Below are 15,165 nucleotides of genomic sequence, written 5' to 3'. Positions count from 1 at the left end.
CTCTAGGCCGCTCTTATATTATTATTGCTTTCTATTTTTATTTTTTATTCATACAAAAAAATACAAAATTTACTGTTATGCAGACGACTGCATTATTGTAAAAATGGTATAAATAATATCAGTGCACTAGTGAAAGAATATTAGACTCCCCAGTTGACGTGTATTGGACGTGTGGTGTGATTTATTTACTCCTGAACATTGGTAAAAATCGAACATTTCCGCTACTTTGAGCTCAGTTTCAAGGTAGTTTTCATCGTCCAAGTAATGAAAATCATCTCTATTTCTGTAATATGTTTTCCATTTTATCACCTAAGACCATGAAAACGCGAATACAACCATAAATACTATACGAAAATACACCTCAAAGTCGGCGTTTTATTCCAAAAAAACGATCAGTTTTTTTTTTCTCATTACGCAATGTGTGCTGCAGGATTTTTTTTATGTGGTGCACACTGACCACACAGACCCATTCTCTCACATGTGGGCCTACCAGCTTTCTCCCACTTGATTTGAAGCCGCTAGAATTATTGAGTATATATACGTCAGAAACATTGGCTCGTAAGACGTATTTATACGTCGAAAACAGTCAAAGGGTTAAGGACCAGTATGGGACCTAATTGCATTAATACCCACTTCCATGATGTGAGTTTTTTTTTTTTTTTTACTCAATGAGATGATGCTCTTCTAGTGGGTCATACATGTTGAGTAAAACCATCCAGGTAAACAGATCCTTGCATTACCCCGACTAGTGATACCGCTCCATACATTTTTTTTTTTCTTACCGCTGTGTGCACAAGTCTTCCAGACAAGTCTCATTCATTGCAGTTACAGTAAAGCTTTGATTTAACTGACAGTCTGTGACCAGGCAACATTTGGAAGCAACATACAATCCTTTAAATTAAAATTTTTTTATTCTTATGGTCCACTGGGTAAATTCATTTTGAGATTGTCTATATTTTTTTTTTTTCAAACAATCTGTGATTTAAGTCAGTCTGTTAAATCCAGAATTATCAGTTATTTGTTGCAGTCTGCTGGTTGAATTTAACTTAGGATTTAGCAGAATTGAATCTGAAAATTGTTGGTTACTGTTGCTCTCGTGGAAAAATGTTCTCATAATTTGGATTTAATGGATAATTGGCTTTAATGCACCTCTCCTCCCTCTATTATTCAAAATTGAGGGTTCACTGTATTCACTTTTTATTCTTCCTATTTCTTGCAGTTGTAAAAAAAATACTTGGGTATTTTTTTTCCATTTATTGTATTCTGCAAGTACGTATGTATCATTTTGTGTGTGAGCAGATGCTTGCTCACCTGTGTGTGTTTCCAAGGGTCGAATCACAGATCCCTGCCCCATGTGCAAGTGTGCATATAAAACTGCATGTTAAAATATTTTGAAAATTTTTGTAGAAAAATTTAGTTTGAGATTTCAAGAATGAGTAAAGTGTCCAAGGTTTTTGTGCAATATTGAACAAAAGATGATAGTTTGTTCCTGTGGGTCACTTTTTCATGGTATGGAAACTGCCAGTGTGGTTAAATATAGCCTCTCCTTGCTTAGCGAAGTACTCGTTTACCAATGCCTCGGACTTATGATCGGTTGTCTGACGAGTATGCATACCTAAATAATGTATATTAGAGCTGATTTCATCTATTCTGTTTATTACAGTATACAGTACACTGCTGTATAAACATTTAAAAATATACCAGAAATTTTATAAATGGTGCAAAGGTGGCATTAAAACAATATCAAAGACGGTTGACACAAGCCCATTACCATTATAGTATGCTCCTCACTAAGTGATGAATTCGTTTACCTACGAGGCGTTAGGAATGGAACTTCGTCGTTAAGTGAGGAGAGGCTGTACTGGGTGTGTGAAAAAAATTTTACATTCAAATTTAGTTTCCTGAAATCTGTTAAACAAACCAGTACAAGCAACGATGGGGATGAGCTAGATGTATATTTATAACATTAAAATACAGCACAAGTTGTTGGTAACAGCTTGCTGTAAACTAATTGTAATGAGTTGCATGCATGTGTTGTTTGTGATGATAATAGACAAGTTTTGTTGCACAGACTACTGGGACCTAGTCATCGTGATGTTCTCCAGCTCTCCTCAAATTTGCGAGAGGCATCTCAGGTACTCTTCACCAATCCTGATGTCAGATTGATGCCCCCTGACCCGGATGAATTTATTGAAATGCAGGTGGGTAATTTTTTTTTTAATACCTATTGCTTTGCTTTTATTTAGGCCCTTGTTCTGATTTGTTTAAAACTTTAGTCATGGTTTAATATACATAACATGTTATTCTGTGTAAGTACAGTGGACCCCCGGTTAACGAACTTTTTTCATTCCAGTAGTATGTTCAGGTGCCAGTACTGACCGAATTTTTTCCCATAAGGAATATTGTGAAGTAGATTAGTCCATTTCAGACCCCCAAACATACACGTACAAACGCACTTACATAAATACACTTACATAATTGGTCGCATTTGGAGGTGATCGTTAAGCGGGGGTCCACTGTACTGTACCTCTTTTTTTTATATACATTTATGTGAGGGAGCTTTATTAAGTGATCATCTAGTGGCAATATCATGATGACAGTGCCTTCTAGGTTGATATCTTTATATATTTTAAATATGTATTCATATCTCCAGAATATTTTCATTTTGCGGCATTTGATTTTTTTATTTTGACACTAGCCCATCTCCCACAGACACATTTAACCACATTACATTCCATCATCCATGTGTCACATCTTGCATGTGTATTAGTGTTCTTGTAGGTGCAGGATTTACTAATTTGTATTGTTTTGAATAGAATCTTTTTGTTGTATTTAATGTTCGTGTAGGTTTTTATTTCTTCAGAACAAGCACCAAACCTTGGGCTGTGGTCAGTACGCAGTGAAAAAAAAAAATAACTGATGGAACTTTCCATGAAAATTGCAGGATCATGGTGGAACGGTGATGAACAATGGTGGATCATCTGCATCCCTTTCTAATGTTCCTAATGCACTCTCTCGTTGGACTGAAGAAACTAGGGTTCTTGAGGCAGACTCCATGCATGATGCTGTCACAGGTAATGCTGTTGTGAAGTAATAATTTACAAGTCTTAAACTTCCTGTGCATGGGTATCATAGAATACATATACAGATAAATTTTACTGGGGAAGTAATGAATATTTATGCTATAGGTTTCCCCATCTCCCTCTTCTTGAACTCCCAACTATCCACTTCCTTCTCCCCCGCTATACTATTGCATTGCTGAAGCTATGTAGCAGTAAGGGTGTTCTTCATCCAGTGTGTGCTTCTCCCAGTTGTTGTCTGGGTCACTAAAAGTAATATATTGCTATAGAGATTTTGGTAGTGTCATTCCTGATTTGAGCTGCTTAGTGAAAGTTGGTGTGAAAAGTCTATTACTGTGAATAACTTCTCCTGGTCATTGCCTTCTCCAACCTGTGAGCAGGAAAAATGGTAAATGTACACATTGCAGGAGTGGATTTGAATACAGTGGACCCCCAGATTACGTAATTAATCCGTTCCAGAGAGAGTGACTTATCCCGAATCTGACTTACTCCAAATTAATTTTCCCAATAAGAAATAATGGAAATCCAGTTAATCCATTTCAGACACCCAAAAGTATTAAAAAAAATGTTTTCTACATGAAATATACATTTACCTACACAGAAAACAATGATACATGAAGAATAAAACAATAATATTAAACTTACCTTTATTGAAGACATGGTGATGTATGGAAGATGGGTGGAGGGGAGAGGATGGAGGAGTTTACAATTGTTTGGAAGGGAAATCCCCTTCCATGAAGACTTCAAGTACTAAGTCCTTATCCTGGATTACTTCCCTTCTTTGTTTTTTAATGCCACTACGACCAGCTTGAGTCACTGGACCCCTGTCACTCAAAAAAGTGTTCCAGAGGTCTGTTTCTGGCATATGTTAGAAATTGTTTTGGGAGACTGGACAAGATGGTCCTTCAATATGACACTAATATCAGCTCTACGGCTTATTTATCTAGCACAATTCATCTAATAAGACATAATGAACAATATTAATGACATAGAAACATGATATATACTCTAGAATGAATAAAATATGGCATTAAGAATGTCACGAGTGTATGTTTGTTGTTGGGTGTATAAGGGCCACTAAAAGATAAGCCTTACATGGTGGTGAAGGTGGCAGTGTTAGTCAGTAGCCCTATATACCTCCAACAACAATGGAGGAGTCAGTTTCATGCTGTCCTTTTTCTATCGATTACTTACTTAACGTACTTGCTACACTATTAATGCTACACTTTATCACTGGCTGGCGCTATAGCCTTTATCGACTCCTGCTGCTTTAGAATCGTACATATTGCAGAATCACAGAAAAAGGCACACTCTCTTTCTCAGCCCTTTACCAAAGGGCTGGCTGGCACTAGAAGCTTTCTTTGGGCCCATAGTGGCTTATTTAGCAGTTACAAGCACTAAAAAGAATGGAATAATACAAAATGTATCGTATGAGCACTTGGGATCGTCCTCACTGGCTGTACATGGAGTGCCAGGGCTGCTCAGGTCACGTGGACATGTTCCAGACGAATGACTTATACAGAGTTTAGTGACGTTCACCGAGCCAATATTTTGACGAAAAAATGTTACTTATTCCGATGACTTAATCCAGGAGTTCACTGCACCATTAAACTTAAGGAGCGAACTGACCTGCTGGGATGAGTGTCATGTAGGCTTATTTACCAGACAGAATAGTCTTGTTTGTGCACTCACTAATGAAATTTGGCCTCTGACTATATTTTAGAGTAGGACAAATTTTCAGAACTAGCTACAGTAAGCATTTAAGTCTATACAGAAATAATTTTCAAAATGGGCAGTGGTTATGGCATATGGATGTATTTTATTTTCTTGAACATACATTTTGTTGAGAAAGTAGTAGTAGTAGTGTTACATAAGAATATACTTTTAACATGCAGACTGTACTTAATTTTTTTTCTCTTCCTCACAGTTGTCAAGCCAGCATTAATGGCAGTTTTAGAGAAGTACAGAGATGCTGAACAATCTGAGAGAGACAAAAAGAAAAAAGAGCAAGAAGCAAACAAGCCTCCAACAACCTCCAGTGACAGTTCCCATGGCCCTCTTTTGCTTCAGAGTAGTAAGTAGAAAAACTTAACATTGTCTACTACTATAACATGCTAATGATTTTCTTTGGGTCACCTTGCCTTGGTAGGATAATGCTGTTGAAGTAAAGAAAAAATAATCAGTGATTTGAAATTAAAAGATAGTGTTGGATTACCAAAGGTATACAAGTGCACCTCAGCTTACAATGGAGTTAAATTATGATGAACCCATCGTAAGTCAAAAATATTGTAATGCGAATGTGTGCTAAATAAGTAAATAAATAACTACTGTCACTGAATAAGTAAATAAACATATAATTACTGTAAATACCAGTAAATAGCACTGTGTAAATGTAGAAAGTTGAAAGTGAACATAGAAAAAGAGTAAGGTGATGAGAGTATCAAATGATTTAGATAAAGAAAAATTGGATATCAGATGGAGAGGAGTAGTATGGAAGAAGTGAATGTTTTCAGATATTTGGGAGTTGACGTATCAGTGGATGGATTTATGAAGGATGAGGTTAATCGTAGAATTGATGAAGGAAAAAAGGCGAGTGGTGCGTTGAGGTATATGTGGAGACAAAAAATGTTATCTATGGAGGCAAAGAAGAGAATGTATGAAGGTATAGTAGTACCAACACTCTTATATGGGTGTGAAGCTTGGGTTGTAAATGCTGCAGCGAGGAGGTGGCTGGAGGCAGTGGAGATGTCCTGTCTAAGGGTGGTGTAAATATTATGCAGAAAATTTGGAGTGTGGAAATTAGGAGAAGGTGTGGAGTTAATAAAAGTATTAGTCAGAGGGCTGAAGTGGGGTTGTTGAGGTGGTTTGGTCATTTAGAGAGAATGGATCAAAGTAGAATGACATAGAGAGCGTATAAATCTGTAGGGGAAGGAAGGCGGGGTAGGGGTCATCCTCGAAAAGGTTGGAGGGAGGGAGTAAAGGAGGTTTTGTGGGTGAGGGGCTTGGACTTCCAGCAAGTGTGCATGAGCGTGTTAGGAGTGAATGGAGATGAATGGTATTTGGGATCTGACTAGCTGTTGGAGTGTGAGCAGGGTAATATTTAGTGAAGGGATTCAGGGAAACCAGTTATTTTATACAGCCTGACAGGAGTCCTGGAAATGGGAAGCGAGTCTTGGAAATGGGAAGTACAATGCCTGCACTTTAAAGGAAGGGTTTGGGATATTGGCAGTTTGGAAGGATATGTTGTGTATCTTTATACGTATATGCTTCAAAACTGTTGCATTCTGAGCACCTCTGCAAAAACTGATTGTGTGAGTGAGGTGAAAGTGTTGAATGATAATGAAAGCATTTTCTTTTTGGGTATTTTGTTTCTTTCTGGGTCACCCTGCCTTGGTGGGAAATGGCCAACTTGTTAAAAAAAAAAATACCAGTATTGAAAAGTAAATAAATTAATAAAAGTTACGGACTTCCCGCCTTCATGCTGAGTAATTATCTCTAGCTTCATCTCCAAAGCAATTACTTATGCACCATAAAGCTGAAATATTGTAAGTCGAAGCATCATGAGTAGAGGAGTACCTGTAATTGAGTGTTGAGGTGGTTTAGGCATTTAGAAAATGTGTAGTAGAATATGATGACCAAGATAATGTATAAATCTAGGATGGATAGAAGGAAGGGTAGGGGTCATCCTAGGAATAGTTGGAAGGTTTTCAGTACTAGATGCTTGAGCTTCCAGGAGGCTTGTGTGTGTGGGGCATTGGAGTGGGGATAAGTGGATTTTATGGCTTGATGTACTGTTGGACCAGGAGGTAACATGAAGGGATTCAAGGCGACTGATTGGCTGGACTAGTTCTGGAGGTGAAGTACACTGCCTGCACTCTGAAGAAGGTAAGGGGGGGGGGGATGCTGTAGTTCAGAGAGCTGTGTGAATTGTGATCTCTGTGCACTTTTGACAATGTTGAATGAATGAATGAATGATCAAGTTTCTCCTGATGGTCACTGCCTTTTGTGGGAGACTGCCAGTTTAAAAAAAAAAAAAAAACAGAATTACCTTTGAGCCACTTTTTATATTTCATATGTATAAATATAATGTTGCATAAGGGTTGATTTGTTTAGCAGTTGATTTAAATTTATATTGCGCAAACATTTAAAAATTTTCAAGCATTTTATTTGTTAACCCTTAAACTGTCCAAACGTAGATCTACGTTTCACGCGTAGTGCTCCAAATGTAGATCCTTTAATTTTTCATTCCTTCAAATTTGGCACAATAGGCTTGAGTTGCCTAGACATGAGAGAATGGGTCTGTGCACTCAGTGTGTGCACTATTAAAAAAATCTGGGAGCAGTTAGTGCCTTGTGGGAGCACCAGTCCAACTGAGTGCCAGCTAGAGCAAATAGCATGGCAAACATCAGGGATTCACTGATGCCATGTCACATTAACACTCCCATTTTAAGAGGAAAGTAAAAATAGGTTAGATAAATACACGAGTGAGTGTGGGTGGGTGAGAGTTGGACCTGACTAGCTTATGTTACTAGGCCTGATGTCATGCTCCTTCCTTCAATGGATGTGACATGACTAGGTGGGTCATTGGTCTAAGCCGGGGGGGGGGCATGGACCTGCCTTGCATGGGCCAGTAGGCCTCCTGCAGTGTTCCTTCTTTCCTTCTTTCTTATGTTCTTATGTATTTGGCTGGCTGGCTTGCTTTGGCTGTTTCTGGCTGTCTCTGTCTATATCTGTCTCACATGTACACACAAATACAGTTATTATACATAGTGTAAATTACCTAGGATAATCCAAAAATTCCAGGCAAAGATACAGATAGACGGACAGACAGAGACAGACAGACATGTTTGTGCATATCAGTGGAAACAAATAAAGCCAGAGTTCCCCCAGCACCCATTTATCAAATGTCACTGAGCTGATAACAGATGTCATAGCACCATTCTTCAAGAAGTTTGATATAAGTATACTCCAGGCAGACAGAAAGACAGATAAGCAGAGACAGACACAGGCAGACAGATAGATAGGCAGACAGACAGACAGGCAGATAAAGACAGACAGACACAGACCCAGATAAATAGACAGACAAGACATGTTTGTGTGTAACAGTGATAACAAATACAATGAGGGTTAGCTGGAGCAGTGGGCATTTATCAAATGTCACTGGGCTGTCAACAGTGTAGGGATGCCTTTCTTAACAACATACTTCATGGTATATACCAGGGTATCTAAAACATTGCTGGGACCTATAAATACTTTGTACATGTATATATTTCTAGACAATAAGAAATAACCCAAGTGTGAGTGTGAGCAGGGTAATATTTAGTGAAGGGATTCAGGGAAACCGGTTATTTTTATATAGCCAGACTTGTATCCTGGAAAATCTAAGTACAATGCCTGCACTCTAAAGCAGGGGTTCAGGATATTAGCAATTTGGAGGGATATGTTGTGTATCTTTATACGTATATGCTTCTAAACTGTTGTGTTTTGAGCACCTCTGCAAAAACAGTGATTATGTGTGAGTGAGGTGAAAGTGTTGAATGATGATGAAAGTATTTTCTTTTTGGGGATTTTCTTTCTTTTTGGGTCACCCTGCCTCGGTGGAAGACTGCCAACTTGTTGAAAAAAAAAAAGTGTAAATGTTCACCTGTCACTGTGATTGTGACTATTTGAGCACTATTTCAGTACCTAATATTAGTGTCAGAACAAAGATTGGCTATGAAATTACAAGAACTGTTATAAATTGCAATTATCGGAACATAAAAATATATAAATTAAAATAGAAACGAGAAAAAAAGGTATATCGGCAACACTTCTGCAATTGGCAGGCATCGATGTTGCTGTCAGGTGAGCATCCAGAGCCAACTTCATGGTCTTATATTGGTAAGTGCTGACCCTAAAAAATTTTTTTTTTAGTCCTATAACATTTAGAAAAATGTACTCTTCATTTTAAAAGAATAAAAACCATTATTTTTCAAAATATTCTGAGTACCACGTGAGTGAACGTAGATCTATGTTTGGACAGTTTAAGGGTTAATAGTTTCAGGAATCATTGTCTTTTGTCCACCCCTTTCTTCTCCCTGTCTCCTTCCCATTTTCCATGTGATTCAGTCTTGGACCAAGCTTCACAAATTGCAAAGGAATTAGTACAGGAGTAAAAACTGTTAATCACACAGGAAAGTACAGTGATGACTGCTAAGTGTTTGTGAGAAAAAAATCTTTATAGATGCTTCCATTTTGCATTCCTGTGACAGCTGAGAGCCCCTCCTCAGATGGTTGCTAACTGCCTACTGTCAAAATCTAGTATAAAAAAAAAAAAAATTACTTCCCATTGGCTGTTCATAAGAGTTCTCCAACTTCAATGTTGAGGGTGCTAAGGTACAGCTCCTTGCCCCATTACTTAGCTATGTTTGAGTGGGTTGAATTCCAGTCTCTGGTCATAACAAAGTGACTTAAGAATTTAGCTCTGAGGGATTTGAATGCTAGCTCTAGGTATGTAAGGATAGAATGAATTGTATAAAATATTGATGCACTGAAGAGACTACTATAATGGGATCCTTTGTCGGCCACATTTCACCCGTGGTGGATTTTATAGTGATGACATTTCATCCACACATTGGGCTTTATCAAGTTACAAGTAGATCAGTTTGACCTGATAAAACCCACTGGGGATGAAACATCAATAAAAGAATCATATTACATTGCATTTGTCTGTATTAAGGAAGCCGAGTTCAAACTTTTGCCTAACAACTCTTCTGGTAATAAGCTCCAACTTCTGGGCTGTTGGGGTGTTGAGCTTTTATCTCCTGATGCTGTGGAGCACCAGCTTTTGGGTCTACTCTCCTCTTTCATATGGCTAGCTTCTAGAAGGGCTGTTCTAAATGTTTACAATTCCCATAAGCACCCTTCCCGAATCCTTTCATCCTCCAACTCACTCCTAAAGCTCTACTGCACCTCACACTCCTATAATTTGCTCCTATTCCCCTTTCCAAGCTCTCATGGCTCCCTTTCACCCAAGTAACACCTCAACACATCACTCAAACTTTTCCTTTGTCCTCTATATCACTCCACTTAAAAAACTCTAATTTACACTTAAACACTCTCTTTACCCTGTAGTACAGGAAGGCTCTGCTTATACAGTAGGTTCGGATCTGGGCTACTGCTGTAAAGCAAAAATCACTGTAAAGCAAAACATAGCCTTTTTTCACTTCCAAATGCATATAAAAGCCTGATATGTTTACACTATTAAGTGAGCAACAGAATGAGGCCTAAAAAATGCATATACAGTACAGTAGGGCCCCACTTATACGGCAGGTTAGGTTCCAGGCTACCACCGTAAAGTGGAACACCCTTTTTTTTCCCCCTTATAAATGCATACAAATACTTCCATGGGAAAGTGGAACAGAATTCTTCCTCCATAAGCCATGTGTATTGTAAGAGGCAACTAAAATGCCGGGAGCAAGGGGCTAGTAAAAGGAGAAACTTTCGTTTTTCCTTTAGGGCCACCCCGCCTCGGTGGGTTACGGCCGGTTTGTTGAAAGAAGAAGAAATACTAGATAACAAGTTTACACTAACATATTAAGTTAGCAATAGAACTAGGCATCAAAAAACAATAAAAAAGTACCATAGACACAAAGTGCACTCATTACTTACCTTAAAATATTTGTAGTCTTAATCTAGGGTGAGACAAGTAGCATTTATTGTAAGAAATCAAGTGTGGTATGTATGGTAGCCAGCCGGGCTACCATACCAGGCCACCCCACCTACACAAAATGTTCTATTACATTTAAGCATCCCAGAGCGATAGAATGCATATACAGTTCACTCATTACTTAAAATATTTGTAGTCTTAATCTAGGGTGAGACAAGTAGCATTTATTGTAAGAAATCAAGTGTGGTATATATGGTAGCCAGCTGAGCTACCATACCAGCCATTCCACCCACACATACTATTCTATGATATTTAAACGTCCCAGAGCGATAAAATGCATATACGTACAGTTCCCTCAATTACCTTAAAATATTTGTAGTCTTAATGTAGGGTCAGGGGTGAGTAAATGAATAAATGAGAGAGAGAATGAGTACATGAGAGAGGACACACACAGAGTTATGTAAACAAACCAGGCGAACATAAGTTTTGTAAACGAAGTGTACACGTCTGGTTTGTGTACAAGTTACATTGTGTACAAGTTGTCTCTACACTGATACGGTAGAATAAATAAAGAAGAATACTGCCATTCTCATGTAACACCATTTTTAGAAGAAATGACGCTCTGAGTGAAGGCAATGGAAATAAGTCACTGTCTGACTTTTTTGGGTTATCCTAGGTTCTCTACACATGCTATTATGTATGATAATAAAATGTAACTGTATTTGTGTATACCTGAATAAACTTGCATACAAACGAAAGGAATAATTTTCTACAGTTACCCCCCAGTAACACATTTTCTCTTACGTTAGACTAGAGAAAATATTATTCTTGCCATCACTTGTACCAAGTTATCTGGCTACCACATCTCATATTTATGCTTATTTATTCTATTGTGGGGTGTATTTATTATCTTTATATGTTATGTATTGTGTTTATTATATAATTTTGAAAAAAAAATATCATGGATGGATTAATGAAAATGTGTATATTAACGTAATATACGACATTTAATGAGACTCGGTGATTATTATTATTATTTCTAATATGGCGTCATTTGTGGAAGTCGTCTAGCTACCACATCTCATATTTGTTTATTTATTCTACTGTGGGGTGTATTTATCATCTTTATATGTTATGTATTGTGTTTGTTATATAATTTTGAAAAAAATGTCATGGATTAATGAAAATGTGTATATTAATGTAATATACGACATTTAAATAAGACTCAGTGGTGGTTATCATTACTAATATGACGTCTCGAGATAGACACTCTTACTGATTTTAATGTGAACCTGCATGCCAGTACAGTATGTAAGTTTATTTAGGTACAGGTATACATTTTTTTTTTTCAACAAGTCAGCCGTCTCCCACTGAGGCAGGGTATACATAAGTAGTATAATTATCAGAGTATATATAAAATATGAAATAACTTTAAAAACACTTGAAATTTTGGAGTTTCCAGACATAATAGACTTAGTGCTTATGGATCTCTCAGAGAATGTAAACAAACCGGGTGGGGCGCAGTGACTGTATTAGAAAGTCAGGTGGTGGGAGCCGTATAGCGAGTTTTGGTCATAATTTGAAATGACTGTATTAGCGGAACGCCGTAAAGCGGGGCCCTACTGTACATGCATTACTTTCCTTAAAATATTTTCATCCCTAGCTTATAGCGAGTGGTTAATATATTTGTCGTAGGAAGTCTGAATAAATGAAAAATGGGTATAACTGAAAACTGCTGCATTAGCGACGTGCTGTAAAGTGGGGCCCACGTGTATACCAGAATTAGGTATAGGTTATTGGGGAGGGGGGGGGAGTCTGGGACTGCTCCTGTCATGGTGACATTGAATACCATTTAGTTAGGAGAATGGATTTAAAGTGTGAAAGTCAGAGTAAATGATTGTTAATTGAGCAGTTTCATCCCCTCTATTCTCTCAGGTCACTAATCAGCATATACATGCACTAAGATAGAGGAGGGAGGATGTTGTTAATGCCAACTCCATGCCTTCATTCTAATTTTAATACACAACTCTAAATTTGGTTTTCTGATTAGGCTTTTGAAAAAAAAATTTCTTCATATATATATGGATAGTCTCATTTATATAACAAAACTTAAATATTTTTCCCTTAATCTTACAGGTGATGCAGAGATGGGCGAGGCTCCTGATAACAATCGTGTAGCTGATGGGCAAGAAACGCCAAACCCAGAAACTTCTGGTCAAGAGGCCACCATTTTGAGCAGAGCATCTATAGCAGAATCTATTGTGGAATCTGTTTTGGCCTCCTCTTCTAGACCACAAGCTACAACACCTAGCTTTTCGGGACTACTAACACTCCTGTCTCCAGTATCATCTGGTGCTCCCACATTACCACTACAAGAACCCCCTATTTCCTCTATCCCAGCTATTGGTGGAGCCTTAGCAGGAGTGCCCTCAGCTCCAGCCACCCCACAAACTACGTGTGTAAGCAGCTTGCCCCCATTTCCTTCCCCAACAACTTCTACGCCAACTCCAACAGCACTTTTGGCACCAGCTAATGCTTCAGTATTAGGAAGTAGTGTGACACCCTCCACACTTACTGTCACAGATGCAGAGATGGTAGTAGCTTCTCCCTTACCTACAGTGGGACCTCAGGCTATATCTAATGACAATGTTGAAAGTTTAGTAACCCAAGAAGAGACTCCAATGTCAGTAAGTCCTCCTGAGTACCCCAGTCAGTCACCAGAGTTACTAGCATCATCAGGTGACACACTCACAACCCCACCACTGCCTGGTATGCCCCCAAGAGAAGCATGGGAAGATCCAAGCATGGCTATGCAACAGGACTCTCAAGATCAATCTGGGGATCAAACTATGACCTCTTCACTTCCAGTTCTAGTTATGCCATCAAACCTAAGGAGAGATAGCCAAGACAGACCACAACAAGAGTGAGATTTTAATTATTTTTCTTTTCTGTATGTTAAAAATATTTAAGAATTATTTAAGATTGCAAATCTTGGTGATACAATGCTCATCCTTCACAGAGCAGTCAAATTTGCAAAAGAAACGGCTCATTCATTGAGTAAATACATACAGCCTCTCCTCACTTAGTGATGAATTCGTTTACTGACGTGGTCGTATGAGCGTAACTTCGTTGTTAAGTGAGGAGAGGCTGTATTTCATTTTGTCACCAAATACCATACCACGGGCAGGATTTGAACCCGCGGTCAGAGAGTCTATGACCGCGGGTTCAAATCCTGCCCGTGGTATGGTTTGTTTGCAATCGTGTCATTACGATTTCGTGAGTCATGAGTGTTTGATATCAAATGAAATTTACTGTTACTAGGAAAAATAGCTGATAGGCTGGAATATTGCTGCACACTAACAGCACCTTTCAAGGCAGGTGAAATTGCTGACCTAGAAAATGTACAGAGAACCTTCACGGCGCACATAACAGATAAAACACCTCAATTACTGGGAGCGCTTGAGGTTCCTAAACCTGTATTCCCTGGAACGCAGGCGGGAGAGATACATGATTATATACACCTGGAAAATCCTAGAGGGACTAGTACTGAACTTGCACACGAAAATCACTCACTACGAAAGCAAAAGACTTGGCAGACGATGCAACATCCCCCCAATGAAAAGCAGGGGTGTCACTAGCACGTTAAGAGACCATACAATAAGTGTCAGGGGCCCGAGACTGTTCAACTGCCTCCCAGCATACATAAGGGGGATTACCAACAGACCCCTGGCAGTCTTCAAGCTGGCACTGGACAAGCACCTAAAGTCGGTTCCTGACCAGCCGGGCTGTGGCTCGTACGTTGGTTTGCGTGCAGCCAGCAGCAACAGCCTGGTTGATCAGGCTCTGATCCATCAGGAGGCCTAGTCACAGACCGGGCTGCGGGGGCGTTGACCCCCGGAACTCTCTCCAGGTAAACTCCAGGTACACCAAACAACATCTTGCCCCACGTGGCTAAACTATGGAAGAACAACTCTTGTTCCAGGCACAGTTATGACTATTGTTAAAATTTATTTGCATGATCTATTGAATTGTTAGGTTAATGGTGCCTAAACTGTTATTTCTACAGTTGCTTAGATTACTCAGAAGTACAGAATATTAAGCACCTCATCTTTATTTCATTTAAATTTAAATTAAGTATTGAATGAAATGCAATAATATAAAATCTTAAGTGGCCCAGTGATCTCAAATACAAATATACCACAGCATGTATTCCCTTTCTTTCCTCGAGAGGCTCTTGATACAAGGAGCTGTATCAAGAACCTGGAGGACTCCTATTTCATAGGTGCCACGACCTCTATGGGTTTTGCACTTGCCATTGATGAAAATAAATTTCTTTAAAATTCACTCTTTCTGACCTTATCATAACTGTTTCCAACTCTTCCCCCCCCCCCTCCCTTTCTTTCCTTAACATTTCCAATCTTCTCTTTCCCCTTGTCT

General features: G+C 38.7%; 1 protein-coding gene across 1 annotated transcript in view; it reads left to right on the top strand.

The window, feature by feature from the left end:
• Window positions 1-15,165, top strand: part of HUWE1 (HECT, UBA and WWE domain containing E3 ubiquitin protein ligase 1) — a gene marked incomplete in the record, with an annotated part of 207,021 nt that overhangs the window by 113,375 nt on the left and 78,481 nt on the right. Inside the window, 4 exon segments of the mRNA XM_070099348.1 lie at window positions 2,072-2,201; window positions 2,945-3,074; window positions 5,008-5,154; window positions 12,865-13,651. Of these exon segments, the coding sequence (XP_069955449.1) occupies window positions 2,072-2,201; window positions 2,945-3,074; window positions 5,008-5,154; window positions 12,865-13,651 (1,194 nt within the window).

This window comes from Cherax quadricarinatus, chromosome 67, assembly GCF_038502225.1.
Source record: "Cherax quadricarinatus isolate ZL_2023a chromosome 67, ASM3850222v1, whole genome shotgun sequence".
Lineage (NCBI taxonomy): Eukaryota > Metazoa > Arthropoda > Malacostraca > Decapoda > Parastacidae > Cherax > Cherax quadricarinatus.
The sequence above is the reverse complement of the archived record's forward strand: the minus strand, read 5'-3'. Positions and strand labels throughout refer to the sequence as shown.